General features: G+C 52.8%; 1 protein-coding gene across 1 annotated transcript in view; it reads left to right on the top strand.

Annotated features, from left to right (window-relative positions):
- Positions 1-258: 258 nt before the first annotated feature.
- LOC136115886 (dynein axonemal heavy chain 9-like) overlaps positions 259-16,299 on the top strand; it is a 34,652-nt gene continuing 18,611 nt past the window's right edge. Inside the window, exons 1-9 of the mRNA XM_071801054.1 lie at positions 259-334; positions 766-869; positions 981-1,064; positions 6,886-7,082; positions 7,736-7,894; positions 9,377-9,507; positions 11,140-11,351; positions 11,545-11,778; positions 14,276-14,443. Of these exons, the coding sequence (XP_071657155.1) occupies positions 7,737-7,894; positions 9,377-9,507; positions 11,140-11,351; positions 11,545-11,778; positions 14,276-14,443 (903 nt within the window). The 5' untranslated portion in view covers positions 259-334; positions 766-869; positions 981-1,064; positions 6,886-7,082; position 7,736. The remainder of the gene's footprint in view (positions 335-765; positions 870-980; positions 1,065-6,885; positions 7,083-7,735; positions 7,895-9,376; positions 9,508-11,139; positions 11,352-11,544; positions 11,779-14,275; positions 14,444-16,299) is intronic.

Here is a 16,299-nt window from a genome sequence, read left to right as displayed (position 1 = left end):
TTCCCTGTTTCTCCACCTGTTCCTGGAGCTCTTGCTCTCTGGGGTTGGGGTGGGACATGCAGCTGAAATATTCCCATGGTATGCATGGTCTTAGGAGCAAAGCACCGTGACTCAGCCTAAGGAGATCTGCCGCTTATTCTTTTGTACTGCCAGCAGATTGTGGAAGTAGAGTATAAAACCCATCCTTATGGAGAGATCTGTGCATTTTAGGCTTAGTCTAAGTAAGTGGGACCGGCGGGCAAGGACTGAACCGAACGGCGGGGCGGTTGGTCCTACGCAGGGACAGGAGCTGGACGCGACCGAGCGAGCCTCTCGCGGGTGGCTGCGGGACAGTGTACGCGACTCTACGAGTCGAGCTTTTCGACCCTCGCGATCCGTGCACACGCTCGGCGAGTCCGTGTCTGGAGTTTCGGGGCTCGCGCGTGGCGTGGGGATGCGGGTTTCGTGGCGGTGTTTTTTTTTTTTTTTTGGTGGGGGTTTATTTCGGCAGGGGCGGCGGGGTCGTGGTGGTGTCGTCGTGCCCCCCACCCGCACCTGCCGCCGCCGCCGCCGTATAATTTCACTTCGTGTTCCGGCTCAGACTGCACGGCGAGCACAAACACCCCCCCCCGCCCGCACCCCAAAGCGCGGTCTCTCCCGCCCTCGCCTTGCCCCCCGCCCCCTCCGGCCCACCCGCGGGAAGGGCCGGAGGGGGTCGGCAACTGCGCGCGCCGCGCATGCGCGCTCTCCCCGCCGCCCGGCAACCGGCCCCCTGCCCCCCGCCAGGTGCCCAACGGTCAGTCGCTCGGAGTCAAGCCCGTCGGGCGGGCGGTCGCGGGGAGGCCAGCGCGGGAGCGTCTTGCCGATCGGCCGAGGAACCCCGCGCGCGGGTAGGCAGGGAGGCAGGCGGGCCGGGACGGGGAGACGGGGACGGGGACGCGGTGTCTCTATGCCTCCCCGGGGGGAGGCAAAGCCGCTGGCGGGGTCGGTTTCTTCTTCAGCCCGCGGCCGGGGCGGGCAGCGGGCCGAGGGACCGAGCGAGCGAGCCACCGAGGAAGAAGCGCGGGAGGCGGCAGCACGGGCAGGTGAGGGGGTTAGGCCTCCGACAGCGGGGCTGAGAAACCGCGGGACGCCCGCGTGCCCCCCCCCCCCCGCGCCGTCCACCCCCCCCCCGCCGTCCACCCCCCCCCCGCCGTCCACCCCCCCCCCGCCGTCCACCCCCCCCCCCGCCGTCCACCCCCGTCCACCCCGGGCACGGAGCCGGCAGGGACGCCCCGGCTTCCCGGGGGGGAGGCGAACTCGCTGGCGAAAGGCCGGGGCGGGGGGTGGGGAGGAACTCTGGGCGGGGATGGGCGGCCGGGCTCGCTGCGGCGGACTGGGGCGGGCAGGCGGTGGTTGGGGCCGGGGAAGGCCGCCGCCTGTGCTCTCATTGCCCCTCCTGGTACAGTGTTATTTGGAGCACAGAGTTTAGGGGATGGACAGTGAGCAATGAACGGTTATAGAGTTGCAAAGAAAAATGACCCTATCTAAAGGACAGTCTCTCCCAGGATGTGAGTCTCTGCAGTGCAACCCTTTGCTAATTGCAAGACAGAGAGCGGATGATTCAGTAAGTGGGGTTTATGGATCACAAATAGACATTAGTAGAAAAGATGCCCTGGGAAGGTTCAACATATATGGAGGTACAAATGCCTGGGTAGAATGGATCAAATATATGGTGCAAAGCCTAAACGAGCAATTGCTATGCCTGTGCGGCAGGAAGGCCTGTGGCCCAAGTGGTACCCTTCCCTCTGGGGTGGAGCGAAGATTGACAGGGGATGGAGTGCGTCTTAGCCTTATGCCAAGACTCTACGGCATGGAGAAATAAGTCGTGTCATACTCTCTCCCTCCTGTTTCCAGCTTTGCAGGGAAAAATATCAAAATCCCCCTGGCATTTTCAGGAATAATTGGAAATCATACTGCCTGTCTCTCACGACGCGGCAGGAATGATACCAAGTTCCTAGGAACATGAGTAGGTGTGCAGAGACACGGGAAGTTGGTCCTCATATGTCCTCAAATGCTTCTTGAGTGGATCTTTGGTGGTACTGTGGGAAGATGACACTTCATTCCATTTTATCCCCCACTGGGAAGGTACCTGTGACGTCGTACAACTGGAAATTCCTTTTACCCTGGCATTTGAACACTGTGATCCATCAGGGCAACAGAAAAAGGAGTTGAGGGCTTTCCTCTGATGACAGGGTTTATTTCAATTAGATTGGGGTCCCCAGAGGAGTCCCCAAGGAACACAAAGCAAGAAGTCAAGGTAGCTGCGGGTTCTGAGTCCTTTTTGTTTTGGTAGGTAACTACAAACAAGAATGTAGACGGGATAAATAACATTTATTTATAAGTTATACTAGACAAGCAGTTAAATGAATCACCAAGCAATTAGATGCTACTAGTAGAATGGCATGGGAAAATAACATGGTCCCAGATAGGATGTTGGCAGAAAAAGGTGATATATGTCTAACCACAGCTTCAGCAGAAGAATTGGCTGAGAATTCAGGTGTAGATAGTCCACTCATGGGATTGTTAGAATCTTGGTTTGGAATATTGAGAGAAATTACTTCTTTAATCGAAGTAACAGAAGCACTGATTTCTATAGCGTGCTACATCATTGCGTGTCTGCGAGGACTTGTTCAACACCTTATTGGACAGCTCTATCAAAGCAAGTGCCTTTAGGGCCACTGCCATGCTCAGATAAAATGATCCTGCTAAAAGAAGGGGGGTGGTGCTGGCAGTGTGGGACAACAGCCTGTGTGCTTCAGGGTGGGGGCAGCGGCTGGTTCTGTAGTTAACAAAACAAGAAAAAGGCCCCTCCCGTCATGGGGTTGAAGTTTCTTCTGTCCAGGTTTTCATTAGTGTTGCCCCCATATCTACCAGAAATTCTACTTGTTTGTTCTTTTGGGTTTCTTCTTCCCAATGCGGGAAGCACCACCCAGGCTGGTCCCCCAGAAGGACCAAAAGGTGACTGTGAAAAACAGAGTTTTCCAGGTTGCGCCCGGGTTACCCTCCGTGGTGTTTCGCAGGCTTTCTTCACTCTAGAATGGCGAATCCAGGCATTCTGTTCTCTGATATTGGTAGCAGTCAGGGGGTCTTGAAATGGACCTTCCTGTTATGGTTTCAGAGTTTTCTGCAAAAGACTTCACATACTCGTCAGTAAAATGTGGCCCTCAATCAGAGGATCTAACAGCTGGGCCTCCAAGCCTTGGTATTATTTTGTGTATCAGTGTTGTAGTCACCTCCTAAGCTTTTGCTGTCCTGGTAGGGAACGCTTCTGGCCAACCTGAAAAAACATCAGTTAATACCAACAAATATCGGTACCCCCCTTTTCCTGGGAGTTCTGAACAATCAGTTTGCCATTGTGGTCCAGGCCCATTCCCTTTCCCCATTTGACCCATTTCTAGCTTGGGCATATTTTTGGGATTAGTCTGGAGGCAAAGATCACACCGCTGTCACCTCTTCCACAGTGACAGACAAATCTCTAGCTCCTGTCTCCCTAATCAAATGTTTGCGTAGTGGTTCTAGTCCCCAAGGCCCCTTCTTCTGCTCTTCCCTTCCTAAAGGCCAAACCAGGTGGGAGAAAGCCCCACTGTGTTTGCTTTTTCAGGAGAAAAATAAGTGCTAAAAAGGCACTTTGGGGGTGCCCAGGTGGATCCAGTGGTATCCAGACCCCCCCCAGAGGGAGCATCCCCCAGCACCCCCAAGTCCTTCGCAGGGCTGCTCTCAGGCCCTCCATCCCCAGCTTGTGTTGATACCCGTGGTTGCCCGGGGCAGCTGCGTCTCCCAGGCGAGCTGGGTCCCGCCCCGGCCCGCCCCCGGCTCCTCGCAGTGTCCCTTCCCCCGGGCAACGCGGCTCTTCCCCGCAAACACCCGCCGGTGCCGGCCGGATGGAGCAGGCGGTGGAGCCGGTGCCCGGCGCCGAGCGGCTGTGCCGGTGCGCGGCGCGGGGGCTGGGGGTGCCGGCGGAGCGCTGGGAGCGCTGGGCAGGCGGGGAGGCGGCGGGGCCGCTGCTGCGGAGCTTCCTGGCGGGGCCGGCGGGGCCGGCGCTGCTGCTCTGGCGGGGCCCGGCCGGGGAGCTGGAGCTGGGGCCGCCCCCGCCGCCCCCCGCCGCCCGCCGCAAGGGGCTGTTCTTCCTGCGGGCCCCCGGCGCCGGCCCCGGGGAGCTGCTCTGCGGGGACCTGCCCGCCGATGCCCTGCGGCACTTTGCCGCCCTCGTGGAGGAGGTGAGGATGAGGGGCCACGGGGGCAGGCTCAACATGAGGAGAAATTTGTTTGCTGGGAGGTGCCAGAGCCTGGCCCAGGCTGCCCAGGGCGGGTGTGGAGTCTCCTTCTCTGAGACATTGAAACCCGCCTGGACCCACCTGTGTGATCTGCTCTGTGACCCTGCGTGAGCAGGGCTTGGACTGGGGGATCTGCAGAGATCCCTTCAACCTAACCAGGCTGGGATCCTGTGAGGCCTGGGCAGCCCCGGAGGTGCAGAGGGAGCCCTGGCACCCATGAGTACCAGGTGCCCCTCGCACATGGCAGCGGGGAAGGTGTCCCCTCCTACAGACAGGCTCCTTGGCCTCCCTCCCTTCTCTGCTGATGCACTTGTACCCTTAACTCTGCCCTTTGCAGTACCATGGACGGCTTTAGAACTCATATAAACCACCTGAATGCTGATCCACATCAGCTCTGTCTATCAGTGGGGTCCTTGTGGGACTGATGTACCCACAGGTGCTGGAGGGGACATCTGCAGGTCACCTACTCCAAACCCCTGCTCAAGCAGGGCCATCCAGAGCCAGTTGCCCAGGGCCATGTCCAGGTAGCTCTTCATTATCTCTAAGGATGGAGACTTCACAACCTCTTTGAGCAACCTGGGCCAGTGCTCGATTACTCTCATAGTGAAAAAGTGTTTTGTGATGTTCAGGAGCCTCCTGTAGCTCAGTGTCGGGTTATCTCAGGTGGGCTGATGTTTTCTTAAAGAGATCGTCAAGAGGTTCGAGTGCTTTTGCTTTGCTGTGTTATTAGCCTGAACTAGACAATGTTGTTTCGGTTTATTCCTGATGGCTCCTCACCGGGAGAAGTCTCAGGAATGAGGCTGTAATGGGAAAGCAGAGGAGCTGCTGGATTTGAGAAGCTCTGATCATGATGTTTGGTATATTAAGATGGTGACTGATAGATTGGATTCCCAAGAGCAGGCTGCCAGACTGGTTATCCTGGTTTTGTGAGAAAACACATTATTTATACGGGGAGCTTTTGTTTTGATGAGCCCCGTGGTCTTGCGAAGTCTGCACAAACAGTGGTTTTGCATCACGGCTGGCCAATAGCATTGCAAGCACCGTCTGCTATGGGTAGATGGTGGGGTAGGAACACTTTGGCAGATCCTGTTAAATCCTGTTTTCTGAATGCCTTTGGGAGCCGGGATTGTGCGTCCCAGCTGCGTGTTTGCAGGCTTTGCTCTCCCCTGTGCAGACATGCAGTATTTCTGCAGGGAGCAGATTGTGCCTGGTTTTCATCCTATTTTCCTCTCAAGCTTCACTTGAAGGCAAAAGCAGCGGTGGTGCTGGGTCAGGCAGATGGGGTGGGTCTGCGTGAAGGTGAAAAAGGTCTTGAATTTCCTGGGGTTGGGGTCGTGTGTTCCTCTGCCCACACTTTGTCTTTATTCAGTGAGGGGTCACAGCTGGTGACCTTGTCCACTTGTTGCTTCACTCCTGCGGTGCCGAAGGGAACACACCTGCTCTGTGGGCTGGGGCTTCATCCTGAGTCCAGTTATCATTTTAACAGTCAGAAAGAAAATGAACGGCTATCATTTGCCTGGTTACAACATCACTGGCATTAGCAGTCCACATGCTTTAAGTAATAGAGACACATCTTGCTAATAATGCAGCCAAAACTGCTGAAGGTGAACTCGTCAGCACCTGCCCGTGTGTTCCCTGGGGTTGTGCTCCCCCTTCCCACGGCTCCCTGGGCACGAAGGTGGCTGGTCGGGTCTTCTTCGGGTCTACAGAGCCAGCCACAGTTCCAAAGAGTCTTCAGCATCCTGGGACAGCACCATGGAGGTGCTGAGCTGCTTTATTCCGTTTCAATTTTATGTCCATTTGCAGCTATTTTTATGCCTTTAGTCACCTCCCCCCCCTCCCCTACCCCCACCCTGAGTCCAGTAACACAAAGGGCTGTTGTTTGTCACTAGGGACAACCTGGCTTTGTTAGGCTGTTGCCACAGGCTGGTCCCAGTGCAGAGCCAGCCAGGATAGGTGACAGACACGGTGTTGCTGTCACAGCTCAAACAAGCCAAAAGCAGCTCAAATCTGGGCAAACCCCGACCAGCCCCACAACCCCATGCTGCCGGGTCAGTAAAAGTGCTGATAAAGGCAAAGCTCCTGTTTGGTGGGCTGCAGCTGGGACCTGGGGGACCCTCACCACCAGTGTATCCCAGGGGGTACCAGCAGACCTTCCCTTGCAGCACACTGAGCTCAGCCCAGCCCTGGCAGGCTCAAAGGGCAGCCTGACGGCTGTGCCCATGGGCAGGGACATGGGGACCAAGCACCGGGGACAGTTGTGAGGGCAAGGGACAGCAGCCCATGGGGCCATCTCCAGTTGCGGGCTTGAAAGGCTGGGAGAGCCTGGGGATGGGGCTGCTCACTTTGCCTACTGGCTTCCACCCTCCTTGGCTGCTTGGATTTGGGGAAAAGGGTGTTCTGCTGTATAAAGTGGGCCTGTAGAGATGCCCATTCATCATCAGCTGCCTCTATTTCACATGGGAACTGCTTGAGACAGCAATGAATATGGGTCTCCAGGCTTGGCCAAGCACAGACCTCAGAGCCTGGTGGCCCGTCCGTCTCCTGCTGCACTTTTTTCTCCGTTGGTCTTCCGTGACTCCCGCTGTAGGTGATCGTGCCCATCCTAACGAACAAGAAGAACCATCAGGGCTGGCCACAAGTGGTGTCACAAGACATCGTGCGTCATGTCCACAACCTCAAAAGTACCATTTTCACAGTTGTTGGCCAAGTAGACGGCAAGACCTTGCTGCCTCTCCCAGCTGGCTCAGAGGGAATTGAGGACATTGATCTGGAAAATGAGAAATCGTGAGTACCACCCCAAAATAACAGGTTCTGGAAGGTCCAGAGAAGCAGATGCGTTTGTACATCAAGTTGTCATCGTGTCTGGGCTGCGTGCGTGCCCCTGTGGAACCCCAGGAGATGTGTGGGTGCAGTGGAATGAATCACTCCTCAGACAGGACGTGGGGCGGGTGGGATTTTGTGAGAAGTTACTGCTTCCAAGGCAGTGGGGTGACCTGTCCTCAGCTTCCCAGCCCACTTGGTGGTGTTTCTTGCTGAATTAAGTGAGTTAATGACTGCAGGGATGTAGAATATTTTGAGGGAGAATGGTATGGGGAGAGAGAATCTTGCTGGATGTGTGAGTCTCCAGGTCAGATCCTGAACCTGAATGGATCTGATGTGACAATGACTGGCTGTGCAGAGAGGTGGCGACTGGCTCTTCATTTCCACCATTCACTTTATGAACAGTGTTGTTGCCCACACTGCTGCAGACATTCAGCCGTTTTCTCCAGAGTGTAATTCCTATATTAAACCAGTGACAAAATCTTATGGGGTTTGATTGTTTTGTGGTTTTGAAATGTGAAACCCTGTAAAATCCAGCTGCCCACACGGCCATTGGAAGTAGATCCAACTGAGCAATGCGCATCAACAAAGTTAATCACGTACTCTGTTTACTACAGCATGGAACGGATAGATAAATCTCTGGTGTATGCCATGGAGTCGGCCGTCATAGACTGGAGCCACCAGATCCAGGAGACACTGAAGAAAGAGTCTTCAGAGCCTCTCCTGCAAGGCAGCAATCCGAACCCGAAGGTGGAGCTGGAGTTCTGGAAGAACAGGTACCCAGAGCAGCCTGGCCAGTGCACGGTGCCCTGTGGTGCTGGTTTTGTGTAGAGGGAGAGTGCTGGTGGTGGAGCTGCTAATTCCATGAGTTGAGAAGAACAGGCCACTTGGGGTTCATGTAGGCTTCAACTAAGGAAAATTGCTCCCGCACAGAAAATCATCATGATCTGCAAAGTGCCTGGGAGGTCACTGGGCAGCTGGCTGTGTTTTAACTTAGCCCCACCACAGGGGCTACACCTCAAGGGACTTTTTTCAGAAATGCCCTTTACAGGATCCCAGGCTGGTTGGGCTGAAGGGACCTCTGCAGATCCCCCAGTCCAAGCCCTGCTCACGCAGGGTCACAGAGCAGATCACACAGGTGGGTCCAGGCGGGTTCGAATGTCTCAGAGAAGGAGACTCCACACCCGCTCTGGGCACTCTTTCGTCACTGTTCACTAGGAGCCATCCACAGGAGTAATTGCTGATGGACACCTGCTGGGGGCTGTCTGGAAATGGTGCATCTCAGCTGGCTGCTGTTCATCTGTCAGGGCCAGAGGGGCTTTAGATGCTCAGGAGCCTGGGAGTGGTATTTCCTCCTGCCCTTTGAAAACCTTTGTGCTGTACTGGTTCAGGCTGACTCGGGGCAAAGCCCTGCTGGCTGGAGAGCTGTTGCTAATGCCTGCAGAAACACGATGGCTTTTTTTCAGCGATGTTCTGTCAGTAGCAGAGCTGCTGTCATGCTGAACTCAGCACTTTCTGTCCTGTAGGGTTTGTCTGTGCCTCATGCAGCTTTCTCCCATTTCCACAGTCCATGTGTAGCTGGAGGAAGCCCTGAATCAGGCCCAGGGGAAACAGATGATGTTGGGGGACAGCTGATGGCCCAGTGTAGGTGGGTAACATGGCCACCAGCATCCTGGTGTGCATCAAGAACAGTGTGGCCAGCAGGCCCAGGGCAATGACTGTCCCACTGTACTCAGCGCTGGGGAAGCCAAACCTCAAATCAGTTTTGGGCCCCTCAGGCCAAGAAAGACCTTGAGGTAGTGGAGAGAGTTGAGAGAAGGGAATAGAGCTGGTGAGGGGCTGGAGCACAAGTGTGATGGGAGCGGCTGAGGGACCTGGGGGGTTCAGCTGGAGAACAGGAGCTGAGGGGAGACCTTCTGATCTCTGAACTGCCTGAAAGGAGCTTGGAGCCAGGGGGGGTCGGGCTCTGCTCCCCAGGAACAAGCGCCAGGATGAGAGGAAACGGCCTCAAGTTGCGCCAGGGGAGGCTGAGGTTGGATATTAGGAAACATTTCTTCCCAGAAGGGGTTGTGAAGCATTGGAACAGGCTGCCCAGGGCAGTGGTGGAGTCACCATTCCTGGAGGGGTTGAACAGTCACAGAGATGACATTCTCAGGGACATGGGGCAGTGCCAGGGGTTAGGTTATGGTTGGACTCGATGATCTTGAGGGTCTCTTCCAACCAACTGATTCTGTGATTCTGTGTCTCGGTTGCTGTAGGTGTGATGACCTGGAATGCATTTACAACCAGCTGACAACGAGGAAGGTCAGGAACATGATGGAGCTGCTGGAGAGAGTTGAGAGCAGCTACATCCCAGCCTTCAAAACCATGCTAATGGATGTTGAGGCAGGTGAGATGCTGGGGCAACTTTACCACAGTGCTGGCTTCTGGCCTTTCTTCATGGCCTGGTGTGACTGATTTCAAGCCAAATCTTTCTAGTTTGTGAATTGAGACTGGGCTGCTTGTGCTTGAGTCTAGGCTTTTGTTTCCAGGCTGGGACAAGCTCCATCGCTGGTCTGTTGAGCCAGACTCTTGCCAAAGTTCAGGGTGAATGGGTTTGGGAATTTATTCTGCTGTAATAAAGTGTTTGCATTACTCTAACAGGACTCACCTCAACTTCCACCAGCTCCTCTGGTGTTATTATGCAGGAACGGGAGTTCAGACTAAGAGGACAGATCTTGTACCTAAGACTGCTTTGTTAGAGCGCTGCTTCTCAGGCTTTGGCCACTGCAGCCCGAATTTCCTTGCTTTGCTTTGCTTAGGGGAGTTGAGCGCAGCCCAAGGAAATATTGCAAATCCCTGTCTGTAGTGAAAAACAGTGTAGTCCTGCTGGTCTGTCCCTGCAGACCAACACAGCTGGACATCCATGTCCAACCCAGCTGCTCTCTGGCACAATGAAACCATCTAGACTGTGTTAGCTGTGCACGTGCTGGCAGAAAACACTGTTCTTCACCACTTCACGTGCAAACATTGAATCTCTTAAGGATCTGTGTCACACTCTGCATTGTGCAGTTGAAATGGGCTGGAGAAACACCCCTTATATAAGGAGCCAAGGGTTCATTGTTAAACTAATTAATACTTTAAGGGTTTAATCAAAGTACAACAAATATTTGGTTTTAATCCGGCTACAGCGATACTAACCCTAATTGGATAATTTGGACTATAATTGTTAATTTCCATTACAGCGCAGTTCAGATTTGTGTGCACCTGCTTTTAAGTCTCTGCCCCTTTCCCTGGCATTGTACTGGTGTGGCTGCTGTTGGTGGATTTGCTGGGAGGGTGATGCTGATAGTGGGAGTCTCTTCTTCCTTGGTCTTGGGCCTTAGGGGTTATTTTTGCATGCATTCAAGCACTTCTGTCACTTCTTGTTGGTCCACAGGTTTAATTGCACAACGATCTGGTTTTATTAATGCTTGCGCTCTGGGGTAATTCTTCAGGGTAAAACCACACAGCTGTACAGAGCTAAGCTGAAGCTTTCGACGAGTCAGACATCAGTTGCTTTACTGTTGACAGGTTTTCTATTACAGTCAGGACTAGTGGGGCCGTCGTCATCTGCCCACTGGACAAGGAGTTGCTTGAGCCAAAACTGAGCTAAAAAGGGCTCAGGCCAAGGCTGTACAGCCTGTCGTGCTGTACAGCAAGGCCATGGCTCACAGCCATGGCAGCACTGTATTTTTGGTGCTGTTGGGCAAATTCCGTGTGACTTTTTAGCAGTTGTGGACTCAGGCTCTCCACGAAGCCCTGTCCCAGCTCCCTGTCCCCTGCCATCACATCAGCTTATTTCTGTTCTGGTTACTGCCGCAGGTGAGTGATGTTCACGAGTGAGTGACCTGCAGCACACAGGTGGCTGAGGGTGCTCAGTGCTTGTCAGGACAGTTTCTTTTCCCAGGCACTTTTCCATGTGGTGAGGCCAGCACCTAGCTGGGAACCCAGCACACCGCAGCTGGGTGGTTCTTACCGCTTCTCACGTCTCTCAACACAGCTTTGACTGAAGCTCAGGACGTTCACCTGCACCTGACACCCCTCAAGCGCCGCTTGGAAGACGTAGAGAGGGTTGAGTTCAGCGAGGTGAAGCCTTTCCTGCTCCCCCTGCTCCACGTGGTGTGTTTGATCTGGGTCACCTCCAAGCACTACAACATGCCCGTGCGGATAGTGGTGCTGCTCCAGGAGATCTGCAACCTTCTCATTGAGCAGGTCTGTGGCTGTGATGCCTGTGTTTGCAGTCCCCTGTGTCCCCTCTCCCCTTCTTCCTATTGTCCTTCCCTGGAAAAGTGATTCTTTAGGCAACATTTAACTTAATAAACAGGTTCAAATGTGTTCAACACAAGAAGTCCTTGTTTTCCATGATGGCAGAAGTGACCTCTCAGGTGTGATTTTGCTCTTCCAGGCCCTGGTGTACCTGTCTCCAGAAGACCTTCTGAAAGGGGACATGGAGGAGAGCCTGGGCAAGGTGCGAATGGTGCTCGGTATCCTGAACATGTTCAAAGAGGCATTTGAGGAGAGAAGGGAAAAACTGCACATGTATTATGAACCAGGCCAAGAAGTGAGGGAGTGGGACTTCAGCTCCACGATGGTGTTTGCGAGGCTGGACACCTTCCTGAAGAGACTGGAGATGGTGGAGGTGAGACTCTGGTCTTGAAAAACATTGCAAACCGTCAGGAGAACTCTGTAGCCAGGAGATCACTTGCTGGCATCTTTCCTTTCTATAGCTTCACCTGATACCAGGGAATGGGGCCACTCTTTTGCTGTTAGGTCTCCTGTTACAGCGAGTCTAAGACTGTGTTTTACTATGTCCTGCTCAGTGCATATGTAAGCTGGTCAGGTTGATAGGTGTGTTTTTTGCTCTCAGGAGTCCCGTTGGACTCCTTGCTCCTGTTGGGGCAAGAAAAGGAGGATTACTGGAGGTGTGGTTTGCACAGCTGTAAATAAAGCAATGTAATCTCCCAGGTCTCCTGGTGCCATCAGAGACAGATTTAGGTTATGGTTGGACTCAATGATCTTGCAACTGAAATGGTTCTATGATTCTATGACACCCTAGAGCTGGGTCCTGCCTGTCTTGGAGAGGCCAGATGGCAGGATCCCCTTGGCTGTGCCACGTGGGCCTGGGGAGGAGCAGGGACACGTTCCTCACCAGGTTGTCCCTTCGCATCCTCATAGTCCATCAAACTGGGGTGCTGTGGCTCAGGGGTGTCCCTGTTTGCCAGATCTGTCACCTGAGGCAGGGACATTGGGGTGTCATCCCTGAGCTCCCAGTGTGGCCAAGGGCTCCTTGAGCCACAGGAGATGTTCTGCAGAGAGCAGGTCTGAGTGTGAATGTGGGAGCTCCCTATGCTCTCCTTACCACATGGCTGTGTCTGGAGACCACAGACATACAGACACCATATGTACCTGTTATACAGACACTGTATATACCTCTTATACAGATACTGTATGTACCTCTTGTACAGACCTTGCATGTACCTGTTATCTCTCACGTGGCTGACCACACACATTCATCTGCTCTCCACACACATCCCAAATGAATTTCTTTGTTGATTGTTGCTGCGTTCTCAGTGTGTAGGGTTGGATGGCCAGTGTACAGGTTGCTGGTGTTTGCAGTTTTACTGCTTTAAATGTGCCATATACTTTTATGTGTTCCTTAATTAACTATGTTGAAAACTGTCATGACTGGTGCCTATTTTAAAAGTATTCATAATGATGGTTTCCAGTAGGGTTTGATGTGAAATAAACCAAATTATGCTGGTCAGTGTAGAGAGGAATATAAATAGACACAGGAATAACTGCAGGTTATCATGAGGACAGTGTTGGTGACAGGTTTACTGGGACCCTGTAAAGGCTCTGGGGCACTGACTGCTGGGATTCCATGGATGCCATGGGCACACTGTGGATATGGGCTGCAGACAAAAGCCAGTGGGGAGGTTTTGAGCTGGGGCACTGTGCGTTTTGACCAGTGTCTGTTTCCTCCTTCCGTGGCTGTCCCACACTCCAGGGACAGTAGAAGCTGCAGTATCTGGAGTCAGAGGGAGAGCCTGCGGAGTGAGCTGTGAAACAATAATTAAAAGCATAGTGCACACCAGCCTGTTAATGAGGAAAACTGCTGCATCTCTCTCCGTCTCAATTTCCCCTCATCACTTCATTTCAAGCAACCTTGCAAGACAAAGCAAGGGACAACTGGTATTTCCACATTATTTTTTTGCCTTACTAGGTATTTGTTCAAGCGGATGTGCTGGTGTGTCGAAGTGAATATGAATGCATATGTGCATTTGTTTTCGAATTTTCATAAAAGCTGCAGTTACACTGGTGCATGGGTAGCCCATGAGCACGTGAAGAGGGAAGGATCCCTTTCCTTCGGTTCGTTGCACTGTTTCATATTACGTGTCTGTGGTAAAACCTGCTGCCCTGCTCGGGTGGCCCCAGGACAAGTGCAAGCAGAGAGTGGCCACCAGTACATTCCTGTGCACATTTCTCCTGGTCCTCTGAGACAATGGATGTTCAACCAGCCCTTACTTGGCCCTACCTAGGGAGACAGATGAGGTGGGATGGCAGCAGAGCTGCCCAGTGCTGCCACCACCACTGGGGGAGCGGGACATTTTCCCAAGAGGTGACACTGCCAGGCTGCAGAGGATGGGAAGGGAAGGGAAGGACCCGTGTGCCACCTCAGCAGAGAGGGCCAGCGGGGCAGGTGCTGCAACACCCACTTGGACACGTGGAGGTTTGACTGCGCAGGAGCTTTGGACAGTTTGGGTACCTGTAAATATTAGAAATCTGTCCTTGGTTAATACCTATAAAATTGGGATTCTTAGCTATGCTGGATGACATATAAGAGTCTCATATCCTGCTTTGGATCTGTCCTTTAAATACACTTAAAAGCGATTTTACAGTTGTCATGGTATTTCTAGTGGCTGCAGCAGGTCTCACTGGGCAGGGACGTGTTATGAGCAGCCACTGATGCTCAGGACAGGCAGATCAGGCTCCCCCCTTCCCATCCCTGCCACCCAGCCTGAGCACCAGCGCTGTGCTTGGGAAGGTCCCTCAGCAAGTGCAACTCTGTCGTGACAACTGTTGTCATCTTCTTTTGTCAACATCATGACCTGTGTCTCCCTCCGTTGACTTTGAAGGATCTCCTGGCAACTTCCTTGGACTTGATGAAGCTGGAGAAAATTGAATTCAGTGGGATTAAAGGGAAGACCCTGGGCCAGCAGGTCCTGGACATGTATGAGGAATTCCAGGAGGCATACAAGGTGTTTTCAGAGCGAACCTATGACTGTCTTGACCTGACCAACACGGTAGGTGGGACCAGTTTGCGGGAACATCAGGAACATGTGCATGTTTCCAAAGCAGCAGTTTCCTGCTCTCTTCTTCCCAGCTCTTTCCTCCTTTCATTATGATCTGATCTGGTACTGGAGGGAACAGGGAGCCGCTGGCCTTTCCTGCAGAGATTTGGGACTTCTTGCACGTCTATATCTAACATATCTTGCTAGATCAGCACCTTAGATCAGTGCAGCTGGGAAACTGGGATTTCCATGAGTTATGCACAAGCTTTTGCTGTACATGGTGCTTGCTGAGGTATAAGAGCTATACCAACACCCACATCTCTTTGCTTTCCTGCTCTTGGTATTTACCATGTTTCCCCAAAAATAAGACCTACCCCAAAAACAAGCTATAGCATGATTTTTCAGGATGCTTGAAATATGAACCCTATTCAAAAAATTAGCCCTAGTTACAGTTCATAAAAAAGTCAATTTAAATAGGGTCCAGGCAGCTATACATGTAAAAAAGTAAGCATCTTTTGCAGCAAAAATTAATATAAGACTCTGTCTTAGTTTTGGAAAAACAAGGTAGTTTGCCTGATGAGGGCCAACTCAGATCATCTCTGGGATGTGTTCGCTCCTGCCTAGATGAACACATGGCATCTGGGGCTCTCAGAATTCAAGGATGCTCTATTTTATTATCAGTAGTGCTTTAATTAAAGGAATATTCCCAGCCCTCTGGGACCTGCCTGGTGTGGGGATGGGTGGCTCGTGCTTTGCTTCCTGCAGCTCCCAGTACATCTCTGCAGGGGGTGGCACGTCCCCAGTGTTTCTTGCTGGAAAGCTGCTTGCTCCATAGCACCCCTCCTTCAGCAGGGCAGGCACAGAGGAGAGGTGACAGTGGCTCTGCAGGAGGTGGCTTGGGTTTGGTGACCCCATGGCCATTTGTGTGACTCTGAGTCATGTTTGTTCTTTCAGTGCTCTAGTTTTGCACCCTCTGCCACTGCTGGAGCCGTTTTTTTTAGCTAAAACATGGCATCTGGATCTGCTGGAGCTCAGCAGTAGCAATAGTAAAAGCTATTTCCTTGCACTTTGTCCTTTGGAAAAGAGACACATGACCTCATTTTTAGTGGTTTTGTCCAAGCTAGAACAGAAGGACTGTCACGGACTGTCAAGTTCAGTCTTTGATTTGGACTCTTTTACGTGTAGGAAAACAAATATAGATGTTACTCTTGAAGTTCAAAGGATTTATTACAATTGAAGCAAGAAAAGCAGTGCAAGAAGATGATGGAAGTTACAGAAACCCAGTACTGTTGAGTTTGAAAAGGACCTCTGGAGATCACCCAGTCCACCTTCCCTGCTCAAAGCAGGCTCAGCTAGAGCAGGACTGTGACTGGTCAGGTGAAATATCTCCAAGATTACCTATGTCCAAGTGTGGAGACTCCACAGCCTCTCTGGGCAACCTGTGCGAGTGTTTTGAAACTGCCTCACTCACAACCAGCTCACCATGGAACCACAGGCTTGTTTTGACTTGAAAGTAGGTTGGATTTGGGACTCAGCAGGTGCATCCGTGGGTTTTCTGGATGATGGTGTGGTCTTCAGGCCAAGTGGTGGGGGAGAGGGTGTGGAAATAGTCCATCTTGCCTGTAGGCTGAAGATAGTGCCATGTGGGCTGTGGAAAGCCCTCAGGACCAAAGGGTCCCTCCCAGAGAAAGGGCCAACATCTCAGCCATGGGACAGCACAGAAATGTTCTCAAGCTTCGTGAGGACTTTGCCACGTTGCGATGGCTGAAGATTGGCCAGAGGAGTGGCTTAGTTCACGGTGAATAAGAGAGGGCATCTCTGGATCGAGGAGTTACAGGTACCTTCCTAGTGCCATCTTGCAGCCTCAC

Source organism: Patagioenas fasciata, chromosome 35 (genome assembly GCF_037038585.1).
Source record: "Patagioenas fasciata isolate bPatFas1 chromosome 35, bPatFas1.hap1, whole genome shotgun sequence".
In the NCBI taxonomy this organism is placed as follows: Eukaryota; Metazoa; Chordata; class Aves; order Columbiformes; family Columbidae; genus Patagioenas; species Patagioenas fasciata.
Note: the sequence above shows the minus strand (reverse complement) of the source record. Positions and strands in the feature narration are given on the sequence as shown.